This window comes from Macaca nemestrina, chromosome 6 (genome assembly GCF_043159975.1).
Source record: "Macaca nemestrina isolate mMacNem1 chromosome 6, mMacNem.hap1, whole genome shotgun sequence".
Classification (NCBI taxonomy): Eukaryota; Metazoa; Chordata; class Mammalia; order Primates; family Cercopithecidae; genus Macaca; species Macaca nemestrina.
This window is the reverse complement of record NC_092130.1, coordinates 169,820,000-169,838,943: the sequence shown is the minus strand read 5'-3', so window position 1 is coordinate 169,838,943 and position 18,944 is coordinate 169,820,000. Positions and strand designations below refer to the sequence as shown.

The 18,944-nt window shown below is 37.7% G+C and overlaps 1 protein-coding gene across 4 annotated transcripts in view; it reads right to left on the bottom strand.

Annotated features, from left to right (window-relative positions):
- The window catches only part of LOC105489509 (catenin delta 2), a 936,482-nt gene that overhangs the window by 417,866 nt on the left and 499,672 nt on the right, over window positions 1-18,944 (bottom strand). For all 4 annotated transcript variants that reach the window (XM_011754343.2, XM_011754340.2, XM_011754341.3 and 1 more), the window contains 2 exons: window positions 18,728-18,844; window positions 3,977-4,149 (listed from right to left, as the gene is read on the bottom strand). In XM_011754343.2, coding sequence (XP_011752645.1) covers window positions 3,977-4,149; window positions 18,728-18,844 — 290 coding nt within the window. The remainder of the gene's footprint in view (window positions 1-3,976; window positions 4,150-18,727; window positions 18,845-18,944) is intronic.

Genomic DNA, 18,944 nt, shown 5'->3' with positions numbered 1-18,944 from the left:
TGAACCCATTTCCTTCTGAAAGAAGTGAGCAGATGTTGTATTTATGATTATGATATAGCATTAATGAGGACTTTTAAGACATAAAAGTCAGCACAACATTAAATAGATAAGCCAGATCAAAAAGAAATGGAAATTTTGTTTCTCAAAAAGGGTATTGCTTTTCTAGAACACCTACCACTGTTCAGTTTTACTTTAGAGATCTATCATTGAATTCTTAATTTCTTACAGCAAGCAGGTCATTTCCCTAAGATTGTGGTTGTGTACATTGTTCAATTCTATTGGAGAATATGCAAAGATTTTGAAATTTTTAGGCTTGTGTACTCCTTTGTCAGTGCTCTGTCTACAGATATATATTTTTATATTTCTTGTATAGTTTTTTTGTTTGAGGGACAAAATGCTTGGCGAAACTGTTTTATGTGTGGACATGGGGCAAAACTAACATGTTTAGAGTTGGTTTTTGGCTCCTTTTTGCCAGAAGTTTTGTATTTAGCATTTGATATAATCCAATGGAAATTTTATGGGAGTGGAAGAAGGAAGAACCTGGAGGATAGCCAACTCTTTATCTTCTACCCACCCACAAACCTGCACAGAATAATTACAAAACAACAGGCTGGTGCTGGCAGAACCTGATGGATATCTGGTGAACCTTGGGTCAACTGTGAGGGATATGAAGGCAAGTCTTGCAACATTCTCACTCTTGCAGCAGGGCAGTCTAATAGGAAGAAACAGACTTAAATGCAACTAACTATAGGATATCACTTATTATATGACAGAGTAATGTTTTTAACACATAAGGTAGATCATGCTGTTCCTCTGCTTGAAATTCTCTACTGGTTCCTGACTTCACTCCTGGTAACAAATGGAATCCTACCAATGACTGTGGGGTTTCCCATCACCTCACAACTCCTGCAGCCCACTGTAGCCACCCTGGCATACTTGCTGCCCTGTCAGCATGCCAGGCTGCCCCATCCCGGGGCCACTGCATTTGCTGTGCAGAGGGGGCCACATAGCTTCCTTCCTCTTCTCCATGTCTTTGCCCAAACGTCTCCTCGAGGTCCCTATCATGCTGCACTCCCCCATGCACTTTGGATCTTGCTGACCCTAGTCTGTATCCATTTCCTTCCCATAGAAACCACCACTTTCTAATGTACTGTGCAATTTACTTATTTGCTGGGCTGATTTTCTGAGTCTCCATCCCTGCTGCTAGAATAGAAGTTCCTTGAGGACTGGGATCGTGTCTACTTTCTTTACTTCTCCATCCCATGCACATAGACTTATGGCATCAATTGGCACATGATAAACGTCTTGAACGCATCAAAGAATAACCTGGAAACACAAAGGTGAAGGTTGACCTCGAAGAAGAAGGGGTCTGTGGAGGGGTGACCTACACAACTTGTTTAGAGGCTCGGGCAGGAGCTTGCAGCATAGCTGAGCAGAGTGCTGGCAGTGGGGAAAGGATATCTATAAGTTAGCTCAGGTCACTTTCTAGAATGGCCTTGAAGTCCCAATGGGAAGGGTAGTCCACTCTCTCTCCTGTGGACCAGCTCCATGAATCATCCAAAGTCTCAGAAGAATGATGTTAAAGAATTTTAGCTGGAGTGATGTCAGAGAACAAATATTTTATGGCAATATGGGTGGCTTACAGCTTGACTTTTGGGTTGATGAGCTGGGGCAATGCAGGTTACACACATATCATCAGGGCCTGTTGTAGATCCTGGTGATGATCACTGAATAAGCATTTATTATGCTGAATAGAGATTTTTAAATACTGAATTAGAATCTTTGAGCATGTATAATACTCCTTTGAAATTACATTTAAATTTATGAACCAGATAAAAAGATCATTGCTTTGCTTTAGAATTACATAGTTTTTTAGACAAAAAAATAGAATATTTTTGTTTTGACTGATTGTTGACCATACTCACTTGGCCTGACATCTGTTAGCCATAGTTTGAATTATATTAAGCCTTGTAGCAATTTATTGTTACAAGATATTGTAAAAATTAACCTAGGCTTGAAGGAGTAAGATTTAACACTGATCAGAATTTTGAAAAGAAAACTATCGCACCACTCAAATACAGGGATCTGAACAATAGTGTCATTATTGGAATGGAATGTGGCCTCCCTTCTCTCAGGGCTATAACACTAAAAGCAGAGTGAAAATGCTGGCTTATTTGTTGAACGTTTCTCTGACATTACATTGAAGTCACAGGCGCTACAGAATATTCAATAGGCATGTCTTTCATACTTCAGCACACAGCTAAAGTAAATTATAGTAGCAATATCTACCACTGAGCTAAATAAATGAGATATTCCACAATGGTTTCCTTTCTGTTAGTGGAGTGAATTAGAACATTTCAACTCCTGGTTTGATTATTCAGACTTGTGCATTCTACCCACTGCCACGGAAGTGAGTCTACCAGTAACATTTGCCTCAAACTTAAGTTTTATCTTTGAACATTTACATTTATCGATGTCTTCAAACCATAACTCTGATGACTTCAGATACAGAGCTTTGATGTCTTTATGACTTAGTAACCTTTTCTGATTAAACTTTAAAGCAACTTTGAATGTGGGTGGAGGGACAGGCCCTTTATCTCAGTGGAATGTTTTATCAGTTCCTCTCACCCACATTCCTATCATTCAGCAGTGTGAGAAGGTAAAACTTACAAAGCCACTGATGAAGAAGGATGTTTCTTGAAGAAGGTAATCATATTTTAAAAATTGTTTCTGGCACAATAATTTAACGTTAGTAGTGGAAATCCAAATAAACTTTCAGCTCCTGCTTCAATAATGTGAATGTCACATAAATGAGCACGTAGTAATGCCTGCACCAGGCTGTTAACCCTCTTTGCCTCTCACCTCTGCATTCATTTCTTGAAGCCATGTGGCCTGCCAGGAGCTTTTGATACAAAGATGAAAAAAGTCCTGTCCTCAAGTAGCTTTCAGTTTAGTTAGTGAAATGCACAGATGGATAACATCAATAAATTGGTAAAAGAGATGGGTTCAGGGGTCACAGAGCCAGTGGTGCATAATGAGCATTTCAGAGGAAGGGTTCCTAGAAGAGACAGTGCCCAATAAATGCAAAAGGGCTGAAACTAACTTTGTCAGCTGAAAACGGTGTGGGGCTTTCAATTCTTCAGAAGCAAAAGCACAGAAGTTAAAAGAGCTTATGTTGTTGAAAATAAGCTTAAAACAAGATAGCCTTCCAATAAATCAACTCTGGTGGGATGATCAAAATTATACTCTGGTGGGTATCTCAAAATTATAAAAACTAAAATATTAGCATGCTCTCTCTCCTCTCTTCTATATAACACCATTTACATCTTTCTTGAAAAAAAATTATTTCCAGATAGGTAGCGGCTTCTTTTTACCAAGAGTTGGTTTTAACTGCAGCTAATGTATTTGTGCAGTGAAACTGTAAGATCAAGCACATGCCTTAAAGAAACAATTGAGAGCACATTTAAAAATCCGACTTCACAAAATGTAGCTATGCCTAAACTCATCACAATTATTTTCCAAACAGTTCTGTTTACCTGATTACACATTTATAGTATATTTCTTTATATTTATATCAAAAACCCAAAGAGGAATCCCATGCTTTTTTTTAGGAGACACAATACTCTATTTTTTTCCGAGTACACTCACAAACTCAGAATGTGTATCAATTGATATCACATATAGACATAGAGGGACTAACTAGATGGACACTGACATAGTCACACAGGGAAACACATATAAGACAGGTACAGCTGAACAACACATAGATATTTCTAAAGAAAATGTTTGTAACTTAGCATTACTCTATAATTGTACTTTATTATTTCTTTCCTTCATTCACAGCACCAAAGGGCATTTCCCTCAAGTTGAGGAACACACAGACAAAAAGGCAGGCTGGGCCTCCACATCCACTGCATGCCCATTCCCCACCTGTCCCCTTGGAGTCCACTGACACCAAACAGCACCGGGTACCTACCTGGCTGAAGCTCTGGCCCGCAGCTCGGGCTTGTGTGCCTCGGGCCGGGAGCTGTGAAGGGGTGCTTTCCCCCAGGGCCAGGGTCTGGTTGCTATGGTAGCTGGCCGGATACTGGAAAGACCCTTCAGGTTTGGAATTGAGCTGAAGTGCACTCTGGGAGAGCAGGCTGGGCCCTGCATTGAAAGTCATTTAGAACAGTCAGTGACAGTCTCAGTGAAGCAGAAATGACATGTATTATTTATTGAGAGTAGCCTAGAATTATCACATGCACATGATTCCAGCCATCCACGCTTAAAATTCTGAGAACTAAAATGACCATATAATTTGACTCCAGCTCTCAAATGAGATTTTTTTTTTTTTTTTTTTTTTTTGGTGGTGGTTTAAAAGTTCTCAAAGGAGTAGATTTTTCAAATGATCTCATCCTGACCTACATAGAGACATTTCTTATGAGACAAATCAGTTAATCAAGTAGTTATTTTGGGATCAGACAATATCAGAAACACTTGAAATAATGTAAAACTCTACTTTTCGGTACCTGTTAATTTCGCTGATATAATTATATCTCCTACTTAATGATTGAGATGCTAAAACACTCGAAACCTTCCAATCACTGACAAATTCTATTGTATAAATAGTGATATAATACCTCAGTGCCTGAAGGGTAGACAGTGTTTAAAATATTAATAGCTCTTTGTACAATGTGGAATTCACCGTCGCCTCACATAATCCCTGATGATTGGTTACCTTTACCATCACAGCAGTGCACAGTAGGAGAACAAAGAGAACATACAGTGTCCAAATTCATGCCACAAATATAGCTGATATGACAAGGGATGAAGAATCAGTTTCTGGTCTTATTTAATTAAACAATGCATATGAAATTGTGTTTTGTTTTCTTATATTCTATTTGGATGAGATCCTTGCATTTTCCCATTTTCTTTTCAGCAAATTTTCTTTGAACAAATTTAACACTCTCTTTGGGGATCAAATAACTATGGAGGAGAGTAAATGTGCTTGCTGTTTTCTATTGTGTGGGTTTGAGAGTGGCTGGGGTAAGAAGAGTGTATTAGTGGCAAAAACTTGGCAAAACAAGTTTTCTCCTGTTTCTTTGCACCATAGTACAAAGTCACATATTCGAATGTAATAATACACATCTAGACTATAGCATAACCATTAAATCATTCTTGATCCCTCTCTTTGGCTGTTTTAGACAATAGTATCACTTCTGATAAGTATGAGCAGATTACAAGTTCCTTATTTTTTTCTTTTTAAGAATGGAACATGACTTTATATTTTGAGTGAGACATGATGTGGATCACCTTTCATAAAAATAATGCATCCTCTTTTAAATAACATTGGTTCATAAAATCTTTGGCACTTAAAGCCTTCCCAATCCCTCTGATTTTCTGACAGAACTTTGAAACAACATCAAGATATTTTTTCATCAGCATTTGAAACAACATGAAGATAAAATTTCATCAATATTTTATATTGAATAATGCTAATTAACTAGTACAGTTATTTTGGAATCTATGCAGTTTCTGGAAAAAAGGTAAGCAAGAAAATAAGTGTTTTCATCCACCCACAACTTCATCATGAAGAGTATAACAAAAGTACAATTGCAATCCTTTTACTTTTACTTTAAGAAAACCAGTCCTGAGAAAACAGTATGTACCAGATGGTAACATTTCCAATAGCCTGGAAAAAAAATCATTTATTCCATCCTAATGGTATTAAATCACTGAATATAAGGAAGTCTCTGAGGGGAGATGCATTTAGAGTTTGATTCTGGGTGCCAGTAACATATGGTCCCCATCACTGCTATGGAAGCTGCCAGGCCCAGCGGAGTCAAAGAATAATGTCTGAGGTCCAAGTGACAGGCAGGCTGAGATATGGGAGAGCCTCTGGAGGCTGGGCAAGTGGAGACTAACCGTAAAGCAGAGGAGAAGGAGGTGGGCACTGGGAAGGCAGTGACAAGTGTGGCTAAGGGCTTTACCCTTGGTCCCTCCGAAGGTCACATCTTAATGGTGGGAGTGAGCTATGGTGGAAAAGCAAAGGCTCTTTCAGCTGGGTGGTCACCATTCTATCTGACAATGGGGGGCTGCCCGCTGAGCCTTTCTTGGCTGTTTCTTTTTTGTACAGTCTACCTGGGCATAATGGTTTGCACTGGCTATACTCTCCTCCCCCTTGAGATAGTAATGCATCCTAAAGTTAAAAGAAGGTTACAGCAGATACGACAGCGCACAGACCTTTGGAAATATTAAAAGAACGAAGTAAATAAAATAAACACATAAACAAAATATTTAATTTCATGGAAGTAGTTTAGCATTATCTTAAAACAGATAGTTGCATTCCTTATTATTTGTCCTTCAAAGAGAATGCGGGAATTGCTCTTACGAACTTTTTTGAATATGTAGTTAGCAAGTTAGATAACTTTGTATATTCTGAATAGACTCATACAATTATCTCCAGAAACCTACAAATGCTGTCTATACAGGATCTTCTAATGACAATGTAAAGTCCCTTTTCAAAAGAATTTCAATTAAAAATATGGTTTACTTGCTCCCAGAATACATATGATAGAATAATGAAATCTATTCACCTTTTATAGAATCAGTTGTGTATTTGATCAGTACTCAATGAAAACTAACCAGGATTTTCTATCTCATTACTGTATTCATACATCTCAAGCACTGAAACCTAGATGTACTCTGACAAAAGTAATTGCAACAATGAGCAATGTATCAGAATATTACAACACTGACATATCACCTGGCAAGGACAGAACAGTCAAGACAATAGCCAAAACTGTGTACGCATTTTAGAATGATGTTTTTCCACTGCTCACTAGGTTTTAAGTCAGTCTCATTTATTCATTCCAATTTTGGAGAGCACAGACATATGAATATACGAAACTGGTGAAAATTTTAGGACAATTCTTAATTACTTTATAATGAAAGTACAATTTAAATGTAACTAACTTTCGATTAGCTTTATTAATATTACTGTGCAATGAGGTAGAAAATACAAATTTGCTGAGGATTTAAAAAGCATTTATAGTTTTGGGCTTTAAATTATGACTTTTTTTTCTCTGGAACTTTTGACTTTATATCAAGCCTTGCTTGGGCTAGAGGTAAAATGAGGCTGTGGTCCTGAACCTATGGAATCTATGACCTGAAGGACACAGGTAATATGGAAAGAAATGGTAGAGGAAGAGAAAGAAGCTGGGCCCTAACATTTCACCCAGGGAAATTGCATCTTTAATGCAATACATTAAATTGCATGCTTTAGCAGAACATCTGCTTCAAAAATTGCATCTTTAATGCAATGATTTCCAGAAGACATCTGAACGGTGGGCGGCAGTGGATCATCATGTCCTTCTTGGCCACAAAGAGTGGAAGCCATGCTCCCGTTTGCCTTCAAGACACTGACCTGAGGGGTCACAGTGGCTTCTTTGACCATTCTGACCCTTCTCCGTGATGGAACAGTCCTCAGAACTGAGCCCAAGGGTTTTCCCAAAATGAATCACCCCGTGAGCCAGAAAGAGAAGGTGAAACCATTTCCTGATAAACTGATAATGCTTAAGACAGTTTTCTGTCTTTGTTCTGAACAAAATCCACTAGTCTTAACTGGATAGAGAGAAGAAATTCCAAGGGAACTACAAAGTTGATCCCATTAACTCTAAGAAGATATATGAAGCAAGGATCTTTAGTGGAACACCAATGTCTCAATATGTTTTCACATGTATGAATTGGTTAGAGACTACACAGCAACCTGTGGGAAAAAAAAACTGCATGATCTTCATTTTTGTCCTAGAAGTACAAGCAGAGGCAGAGAGAGGTTAAATTGTTAGCCAGCATCACCCATATGGTAACATGAAGAGGCTTGGATCTTTATCTTCTGTCTCCAAGTCCAAAAGTTGCTGTTGTTTAACATCAAAGCACTGTTTCTTTAAGTCATATATACGTATCAGCAGTTTAAGGTTGAAAAAGTCCTGTGTAAACAGAAATCCACTTGTTTCCAGGAGAAAGCTTCATGCCTCAGATTTTGTTGCTTCTCCAGTGAATTGCTGCTTACAGATTCCAGGTGCTGGCTACAGGAAACTCGCTGTCCACTACTTGTGGGACAAAATCAATCTCAGAAGATATAGAGGTTGAAATGTTACTTTTCTGCATTAAAAACTCAGACCCACTTACAGGTCACATCAACACAGACATATATAACACAGACACAATATGGCCAGCTTCTTCTGATCAGATTAACTGAGTATTTTAGAGTTTCCATGATTATGTGCACTTGTTCTGTTTGCATAGTGTTAAAGAGACTTTATGTGGAATTGCTAATATTGACCTGCTTTAGCTGAACATCTGCTTCAGAATACAGCAGACCTTCAATTAAAGAATATACTTTGTAATAATACAGAAGAGGCCAGAGGTCTACAATGTGGCATTCCCGAGTTATTCTATAAGTCACAACCACACTAATGGAGTATCTGAACGTGTGTTGAAAAAATTCCAGGACTGGACGTCCACAGACCTGGGCCCTAGCCATCTTAATATTTATTTGACCACAGATGATGATGACAAAGATGATGATGACAGTGACAGTAATGACCAGTTAACCTTTTTAGAGTATTTAGGAAGCTCCAAGGACTGTCCTGAGCAGTTTCTATCTACTAACCCATTGAATTTTAATGACATCTAAACGAGGAAGGTACAACCATTCCTACTGATGTCGAGGGAACTGAGGGATCCATTAACTGAGCCCTCACAGTTACTGGTGGGCCTGGGGTTAAAACAAAATAGCAGATTGGGTTCAGAATGTGTGTTCTTAAACACACTTCAGGATTCTGTCACGACAAATTTTAATCTTTCCAAATTTGAACACCTAAGCAGATAATGGATGTGCAAGTGCTTGGAAAAATTTTAACTGCTATACAAATATCAGTTATTCTTATCTGATTATCTAATTGCATAGCCACATGATCTGATAATAATAAAACCTTCCATGGGATTTTTTTGGTCTTGAAAATCTTATTGCAGGACTGTCCCACACATCATTTATGTTTTCTTTCAACAACCCGCAAGCTTTCATCTTACAAACAAGACATACATGGCACAGTTCATTAAAATGGCCTGTATGCAATAAAACAGCAACAACAACAAAACTAATATCAGAGCAAATAGATGAGAAGCTATAATCTTTTAGCACTTAGAGACAGTTCTCTGTTTCCTCAGTCTGAAATTCTTTTTTCCATCAACCTCAAAACTCATTCTCCAACTTAAACTTCTGCTTAAAAGTCACCTCCTGATATTTTAATAGAAAATATTAAGTAAGAATAAAGGAAACAGACGGTAGAATTTATACACAAAAGGGTTATTGGAGATTACAAAATCAATGAGAAAAATTGTTGATTATTTCTAAAATTACTGAACTGATTTAAATAGGTTCAAAGCACTTTGATCAGACTTAACTCTGCAGAGTAAAAATATTCTGTTTAAATTTCACTACTAATGATTTCATTTGTAGCAGCAGTTTCGCCTTTATGGGTTCCGGAAGAACCTGCCCATTTACAAACGTACTTAGAGTAAGAGGTAGCTACTGGTGATAAAGTGGTTGTTTTTTCCTGATCTTCATTAGTAACTTATAAAGCTCATTTGGAGGAGTTTCTCTGAGGAGGTCCCCTAAAAATAGTGGTTCAGCGCATCTACCATTCCAAAAATCAACTGAGAGAAAAAGCCCAAGGGGCTCGTTATGCAAGAAAGCTTCAGAGTTGATGCAGTTGTTCTATGGGCAGGTATGTTTTTAAATTTCATTCCTAAGCCTCTGTCTCCAGAACATCTATTTCGTCTGGTCAGTTGCTTTCAATGTATAATGCTTTATGTGAAAATGAAAACGTTAATGATCCTAGGAATCTAGAAGTACCCATTCAGTTTTTAAACTGATTTAGACTTAACCAATGTCCTTGGCTTAATTAGTATGCTTTTCCAAGTTTGACTACTGTGGATGGATACGTATCGGGTTGGTGACAGTAAGTCACTCACCTTCTTTTCCTTTTTTTAAAATTTTATTTTACTGGGATACATGTGCAGAATGTGCAGGTTTGTTACACAGGTATACATGTGCCATGGTGGTTTGCTGCACCCATCAACCTGTCATCTAGATTTTAAGCCCTGCATGCTTTAGGTATTTGTCCTGATGTTCTCCCTCCCATTCCCTCAAAGCCTCCAACGGGCCCCAGTGTGTGATGTTCCCCTCCCTGTGTCCATGTGCTCTCGATGTTCAACTCCCACTTATGAGTGAGAACATGCAGTGTTTGGTTTTCTGTTCCTGTGTTAGTTTGCTGAGAATGATGGTTTCCAGCTTCATCCATGCAAAGGACATGAACTCATTCTTTTTTATGGCTGCAAGGTCACTCGATTTCTTTACAATGGTGTAAAATGGAAGACATGACATTTATCATAAAAATAACTCTCAAATATAAAACTTTAGTTTGGAATGTATACCCAAAGAATTTTATCATGAGTGGGATTGCACATGATATTGTAATCACAGAAGTGTACTTTTCGTCACTCACTCCAATTCCCTACTATACCTTACCAAGTTTTGTCTTTAGATTATTTGCCATTAAAAATTAATGTAGCACATAGAGAAGAAAAACATTATATATTTCTTCATAAATCATCTAAAGAGGATCTGATATATTCGTATTTCTCACTATCAATACTTGTGAAAAGAAATAAAACATTAATAGAAATCGGTTTTGAAGAAAATAAAATGAAAAAGTGAAACTCAGAAAACACTGCGGTTTGTGAATGGGAACACAGGAGTTTAAAGAATCAGTCTTTGATTTCCCACACATCACACATTTCTCCCCGTGATCTGCATGCCTTGCTGGTGGATTTCTTTCAGGTCTCTGATTCAATGTCTTCTCACAATAGAGGATTTCCTGGCCTTCTATCATTCTTTATTCTAGTGGTTCTCAAAACCCTTGGTCTCTTAACCCTCAAAATTACAGAGGACTCCAAAGAACTTTATTTTATCTGGGTTATATATGATGCTAGTCACTCAAAATGTTTCCAACAGAAGAATACGCAGCACACATTCCCAGACCTGTCAGGGACATGACATTGTTACATGCCACGTAGTCTCTGGAAATCTTCAACAACATTCGTGTGAGAAAAAACATGGGAAAGCAAGTATCTCTTAGTATTATTATGAAAACGTTTTGACTTTAAAAGTCCCCAACAGGGTCCACGAAGACCCTGGAATTCCCAAGTATACTTTGAGAAAAGGTGCTCTACTCCACTGTTGACCTGGCTTTGTCCTTCCGCAAAGCCATTATCGATCTGGCCCTTCAGTATTGAAAAGGTTGATTTTGGCCTTTTCTGACTAGAATGTAAATGCCACAAGGACAGAGGCCCTTTGTTCCTGCCATTAATAAGTGGTTAATATATACATTTAACAAAATAAATGACTGGAACATCCACCTGTGCCTACAGTGATATAATAAAAACCCAGTACATTAAGAGTTGGGTGCATCAGTTACTATTCAAGTGCCTTAGTGTTTGATCAGTATCAGTATTCATTTTTCTCTTTCTTCTTCTTTTTTTTTTTTTAGACAGAGTCTGGCTCTATTGCCCGAGCTGGAGTGCAGTGAGGCAATCTCAGCTCACTGCAACCTCCACTTCCCAGGTTCAAGCGATTCTCCTGCCTCAGCCTCCCAAGTAGCTGGGATTACATGCATGCCCCACCATGCCCGGCTAATTTTCTGTAGAGACAGGGTTTCGCCATGTTGGCCAGGCTGGTCTCAAACTACTGACCTCAAGTGATCTGCCCACCTTGGCCTCCCAAAGTGCTGGGATTGCAGGCATGAACCACTGTGCCTGGCCAGTACTCAAATGTTTCAACTTTTGGGGGAATCCCTCAATACATTTTCATAATGTGTTATCAGGCGAGTTCTCTCCTTCCACTGCTTATTCTAAGGCTTATTCTAAGGCTTTCTCACTGGGGCCGGCAGCCTCTTTGCTTTTTCTCATAGCGATGGCAGCTCTGAAACTGTCCTCACTTCCCGTAGCTTTCATCTAATCTTCAAATTTGTGTTTTGGGAATCTACAATGCGCCTTGACAATTTCAAGACCAGGAAATTCCCACCAGGTTCTACACACATTGTGCTTGATCCCAGAAGATCCTGATAACTCAAGTGTGAATGGGGTCTTTAATGAGAAATCTGCATTGTTTTCTCTTATTAAGTATATGGTTAAAGAGCTCTTCTTACTTGACGCCTTTGCCTATTCCTTAAATTCTTAGGTTTTCCTCTCAGCTGGTGACCTTGTTAGAGAAGGTATAACATGCTTCTGAAACATCTACATGGTAGAAGGAAATCTAACAAAAAGAAATTAGGCCGGGCACGGTGGCTCATGCCTGTAATTCCAGCCACTCAGGAGGCTGAGGCAGGAGAATCACTTGAACCCAGGAGACAGAGGTTGCAGTGAGATGAGATTGCACTACTGCACTCCAGCCTGGTAACAGAGCAGGACTCCCCGTCCAAAAAAAAAAAAAAGGCCGGGCGCGATGGCTCAAGCCTGTAATCCCAGCAGTTTGGGAGGCCGAGGCGGGCGGATCACGAGGTCAGGAGATCAAGACCATTCTGGCTAACACGGTGAAACCCCGTCTCTACTAAAAATACAAAAAGAAATTAGCCAGGCATGGTGGCGGGCGCCTGTAGTCCCAGCTACTCAGGAGGCTGAGGCAGGAGAATGGCGTGAACCCGGGAAGCCGAGCTCGCAGTGAGCCTGGGTGACAGAGCAAGACTCCGTCTCAAGAAAAAGAAATTAAACACCAGCTGAGAAACAGATAGAAATACTTTCTGGAAGGGAGGATAGTTACAGCTTCCTGAAGGATTTTATTATTTCCTGTGGGCCACCTATGTGTTTTCCCTCAGCTTTTGCCCTCACCTTCCATTTTTGCCACTGCTAACCTCCCATTACTTTCATACACCCAAGGTAGGGGGGAAAGTGAGTGTAAGTGAATTTCAAAAGGAATGGTAGCACCAGCCAACTTTAGACCTGGACACCATGACAAACCTCTGGAAAGAACAGTCTTGTTTGTATTTTAAAAACTTGTACCTCCCAGCACTTTGGGAGGCCGAGGCGTGCAGATCACCGGAGTTCAGGAGCTCAACACCAGCCTGACTAACATGGTGAAACTCCATCTCTACTAAAAATACAAAAATTAGCCAGGTGTAGTGGGGCACGCCTGTAATCCCAGCTACTTGGGAGGCTGAGGCAGGAGAATCGCTTGAACCTAGGAGGCAGAGGTTACAGTGAGCTGAGATTGCACCATTGCACTCCAGCCTGGGCAACAAAAGCAAAACTCCGTCTCAAAAATAAAGAAATAAGCAAACAAACAAGCCTGGACCAAAGAGTATATGATAAAGTGATTTCATCGGGAATGAACAATTAGGATAGCTCAACTGACTCAAATAGACACATTTTCAGGCTGTGGGGTCTCCAAGGCCGGGTGACAGTCCTTGGGCACCTCTGGGGTGAGGGAGGTTTTCTATCCTGTTGGGTCTATCGGAGGACCTGGTTTCCACTATAATAGAAAGCAAAACACAGAAAACAGCCCCTTTTCACTGACCATGACTTTCATTTCTTCAGCCAATTTGATGAATGGCTTTATCATTTTGGTTATTATAATTTTCATGAAAAATTTACTCTCCTAAGACGTCGTCTGCATCTTTTGGTGTCATGCTTACAGGAATTATGAAAACATTCACTTCACAAGGATGCCTCTCACCTTGATTATTATTATTACATGAGAACATAGGGAATTAGGTTTTGTAGCCTTTAAATAACCTGCTCTCTCAAACTTCTCTTGTGAATTAAGTATATTCACAGTAATTAAAATAAAATGATAAGACTGTAAGTCAACATTGAATAATATATTCACCTCTGTTAAACTATATATGATTACTGTATTTTAATTCCACCTGCTTAGAATGGTAACATATATGATTGATTCCTGAGTTTTAAAAATATATTCAGATTTGAAAACTTAGAATAACATGTACCTTTTAACCATAACACTCAGAATATATTAGCTCTGAAGATTTTCTTCCTACTGAATAATGGAATTTTCTAAAATATGACAGGACTTCAATTCACTAATATGCTACAGAAAAAATAATTACTGTTGCAAAACACAATACTTAAACAAATTAACAATCTGTGGTTAAACATGTAAGTTATTTTTTTCCAGGCTGTCCTTTCTATTTCTTATTTTGACTGACAACATTTTTGTGAATTACTAGCTAAGATATAATCACCCTTATTTCCGAGTTTGTATCTAACAGGATGCATAGATTAAATTAAGTACTTGGTCCTAGGCAATTCAAGTCACATTATTCATTATGTAGAAAGCTAATGGCCCCAAGCTTCTGTTGGTAAATTATTTTTTGTTGTTTTGTTTTGTTCCACTGAAGCAACAGCAATCTCTGAAGCAATTCTCCTAGTGACTCAGAGACACTTATTTGTTAAAATTGAAATTATACAGCCAGTAGTCACAAAAAAGAGGCAGGGTGGCAAAGGTTGTGCACACAGTTTACCAAGTGTTTCAGATAGCACTGTTGAAAATACACAAAGTGTTGGAAAACATTGGTAACTGTATGACCCAATAAAATCAGCATAGCAGAGCAGTTACTGCTTGCCTTGAGGTCAAGAAGATGCATACTATGATTCAGATTTTATTTTAATCAGACCTTTGAAAGACAAATAGCAAAAAGCTTTAAATAAAACAAATTAAGAACTATGCGCTTATGGGGTGAGACTGCTTTCCATTTTAGAACTTTTCCAGACTGAGTTTAGACAGTATTTAGCCTTGTTTTAGTCCCTTTTGAGTGAGGATTAAGAGACTGGTTCTCAAGGGCAGGGTGCCAGGTCCAATTTAGCATTAGCTGGTTCATAGCTAATGAATCCATTGATTGAATAATCACTGACTGCCAGAATCTGATGGGCTTTTCCTAATTAGATGAAATCTGTCAATGTGCCACTGCATATCTATTTGCTATGTTTCTATATGGGAGAGATAAATACGGTATACGGTCGTTCCACTATCGAGGAGGATGCTGTGCTGCCAAGTGCCGTACACTCATTCTCTGCTAGTCCTCCGCATAGACAAGGATGTCTTGCAGCTTGGCTTCTGGTTGGGTTTGGCCAATGGGAGGCAGGAGAAGGAGATCGGAGGCAGGAGGAAAAAGAGATTATGTCATTGATTCCCTCCTTGCTGCCAGACTCTGCCGGGGCTAGTTCCTCGATTTCCCTTAGGGTCTAAGGGTGGTAAGGGCGTCTGTCTTCTACTGACTGAATACCACAACACGCACTCTTTGTTCCCTTAATCTTGCCCACCTCTTCATAAATAGTCCCTGAATTAAATTCTGTTCAGTTAAACTCTTTTGAATAGAATCTATATCTCATCTGGAACCTCACTAATACAGATAAACATAGAGCAATGTAGATTTTTATTCTATGATCCTCTGAACACTTAAAATTAGCAATACTCATCCCCAAAATGATAGTTATCTACCTAATATGTTAAAATGATTTTCCTAAATTTTACTCAGTTACTTCAGTTTCAAGGTGACTCAGAAGATGTTAAGGGCAAATGGTTCTTAAGAATAATAATATTCTTTATGTGACTACGGTTCAGAATCCTTTGGCATACAACTTTTGAATGATACTTTTTTCACCTGCTTTTTTGTTTTGTTTCTTTTCCTTTCTTCAAAGCAGGATACAGGAGCTTTCAAAAGAAATTATCAACTAAAACCCTAAGAGTCTTCAATAAGATAATTCAGTACATGACAATATAAACTGACTAATCTTTCTGAAAAATAAATATTTGGTGGTTACCAAATATATTTGGAAAGACCATATTGGAGCATTTAATTTCCCTATTATAAACCATTTGTAGGTAATTTTTGAATACATATTGCAGGCCAACTAAAGTGAAAGCTAAAACATTTTCTTTCCATTTTCCTTGTGTGTAAGTTTCTCAACTAAGAGAGCTCAGTGCTATTATTTGACTTACAGAAAAAAAATCATCTATCTGCTCTATCTCTTCTGACATTGATCTTTGACTATTTTACTTTATATTACTTAATCTCTGCATTACTTTTATCATGTCCATCTTACTAGTTTCTTGCTATTTATTTAGCTCTGTTAAGGTTTTCCCCAAATAAGTACAACATTATTTTGTTTTCTATTTTTAATAATGAAGTTAAGATGTCCTCTGAATGTGTTTTTTTCCTCACACTTCTGTTTTCACTAAAAAATGTTCCTGGTTTATTTGCTTGGTAAATACTATGCAATTTTCTTTATTATTTCCATTTGATACAGTAAATATCCAGAAGCATTTTTCTTAGTTTTAATACTATTTCATTCTGCTTACAGTTTTATTATTTACTTTTAATGTTGGTAGATTTTTATCCAAGAATACGGCCCTGCATACTTCTTAACTTTTATAATTGCCTTTATCTTCCAGTAGCTGGTCAATTTTTATACATTTTCCTTGGACATATGTAACAAACATATACTATCATGCAATAAATAAAACCTCTAAAATTTATTTAATCCATGATTTTCTTAATTTGTTATTTCAACATTTTGTGGCTTTGCCTTCTAGCATTCTGTCTGATTCATGAGACGTGCATTCAAATGTTCACAATAGTATTTTTAATTAATTTCTTTTATTTTTAGTAATATTTGTTTTAATATTCACACACTGTGCTGTTTGGTGCACACATGTTCTTTAGATTTGAGTACGAGTTTAACACATCTTTATAAGTTAAGACAGCTCAGTACATAACTCCCATCTTTGGCCCTGCTAAGTGATTCTGTACTAAATTCCAATTTATCTCACGTGACTCTTCCAATCCCACTCTTTGCACTGGTTATATTTGCCGGCAATACTTTGACTATTCCTTTAATTTCAACACTTATTTCATTAAATGTTATGAATAACTCATAACTACTTTATCTTTGTTTACTGCAAATTTGAACTTTAATTCTTTTCAGAGGAGAATTTAGAATGCTTACATGCAGCATTAGATTGATATACCTAAATTATCCCTTCTATTTTAATTTGTTTACTTTTTATTTAACTCATTCATTACTTTATTTTCTGTACTTTCCATCTATTAAATGTTACTCCTCCTAAACTCATAATCAAATATATTTTTATGTAAAAAATGAGATTTCCACTATCATCTCCCCCTTCCCCAACAAGGCAAACCATTCTGTTGCTGCTCTCCTTACTCGCTACTAAGATGAGTGCATGTGTTTCAAATATTCATTAAATGTGTTCTAACTAGAGCTGTCCCTACAACACTGAGTGAAAAGAGGTCACTACACATTTTTCAATACAAAATACAGAGAAGAAGGATAATACCAACCAATCTTTTTCTTACAAATTGTATTAAGAGGATGCATACGGGTATAAATAAATCTGTGTATGCACAACAATGTTATCCTAAGAGTAATGGTATTACAAAGATTATAGAGAAAATGAGCTAATCTGTAAATTAAATGGTTTTCAAGATCAGTTTGTCATCTTATCCTTATGTCTTCCTTTTGCATGACAAAGCTTAGTGGGTATTGGAGGAAATTTTATTTTTTAAATTAAGGAATACAATGCTTCACTGGTTTTTGATGTATTACCAGGATAACACCTATTTTAATGATGAAATTTTTAGCCTTTTGTGGAATTTTATTAAGATAAGTAAAAAGAATTTTATGATTTATTTAAAGAAGGTTCATTTCAACTCCTAAGACGCAACCATTCTGGTTGAAAAATATGTCATTAAGTGGAGAGAAAGTGATCTTTAAATATTCTATGGAATTAATATAGCAATGCAAGATGGTTAAATACAGAAATGTAAGAATTTATTGCATAGTACCTTAGCATAGTACTAAACAGATAATACGAAGAGTACACAATTTTTTTTTCCTATTTTGTCATATAATTGCTGCTTTTTATGATTTCTACCAACAGTGATGTGTATGAGTAAAACATTGATAGGTAATTTTTTTTTTTTTGCCATGGAGTCTCCTTCTGTTGCCCAGGATGGAGTGCAGTGGCGCAATCTCGGCTCAGTGCAACCTCTGCCTCCTGGGTTCAAGTGATTCTCCTACCTCAGCCTCTTGAGTAGCAGGGACTACAGGCATGCTCCACCACACCTGGCTAGTTTTTTTGTAGTTTTAGTTTTAATAGAGACAGGATGTCACCATATTGGCCACGCTGGTCTCAAACTCTTGACCTCATGATCTGCCACCTTTCGGTTTCCCAAAGTGCTGGGATTACAGGCATAATCCCAGGCACCGCGCCCAGCCAACATTGACAGTTAATTTTAAGGCAGACATTGTGTTGACTACAAAATATACGATGAGTTCATAAAATGCAGTACTGTAGATACTGAAAAGGATATCAGACAACAGTGAGAATCACCAGTATGTCAGTAATTAGTGCGAAAACTAGATGCCAACTACTGACTTAAAAGAGTTTATACTCTAATGTGAACTGAGGTGGGATAATGTAGGAAGGGAATAGACGAGACGGAGTGAAATGGATAAAACAAGCATAAAAATATCCTGCAATCCTCATTTGATATGGCTCATAACAGTAATGATATTAGAAATAATGACATAATACTCCTATATTTCAACTGTCTTCAAGCATAACTGCCAGGTGACTTACTTTCACCTGTAGAATAATCCTGTGGGTCAAGTATTCCTGATTCCTGTAGTGACCTAATACAGGAGTCCACCAGCTCGAGACCTGTTGTAAGCTCATCTTCGATATCTTTTTGACCATCTGAAATAAAATATTTTAAAGTGATGAACAAACACTTGGTATATTATTCTTTAAGATTTAGGTTATCATTTAATCATGGAAAATATCCTAATCAAATATA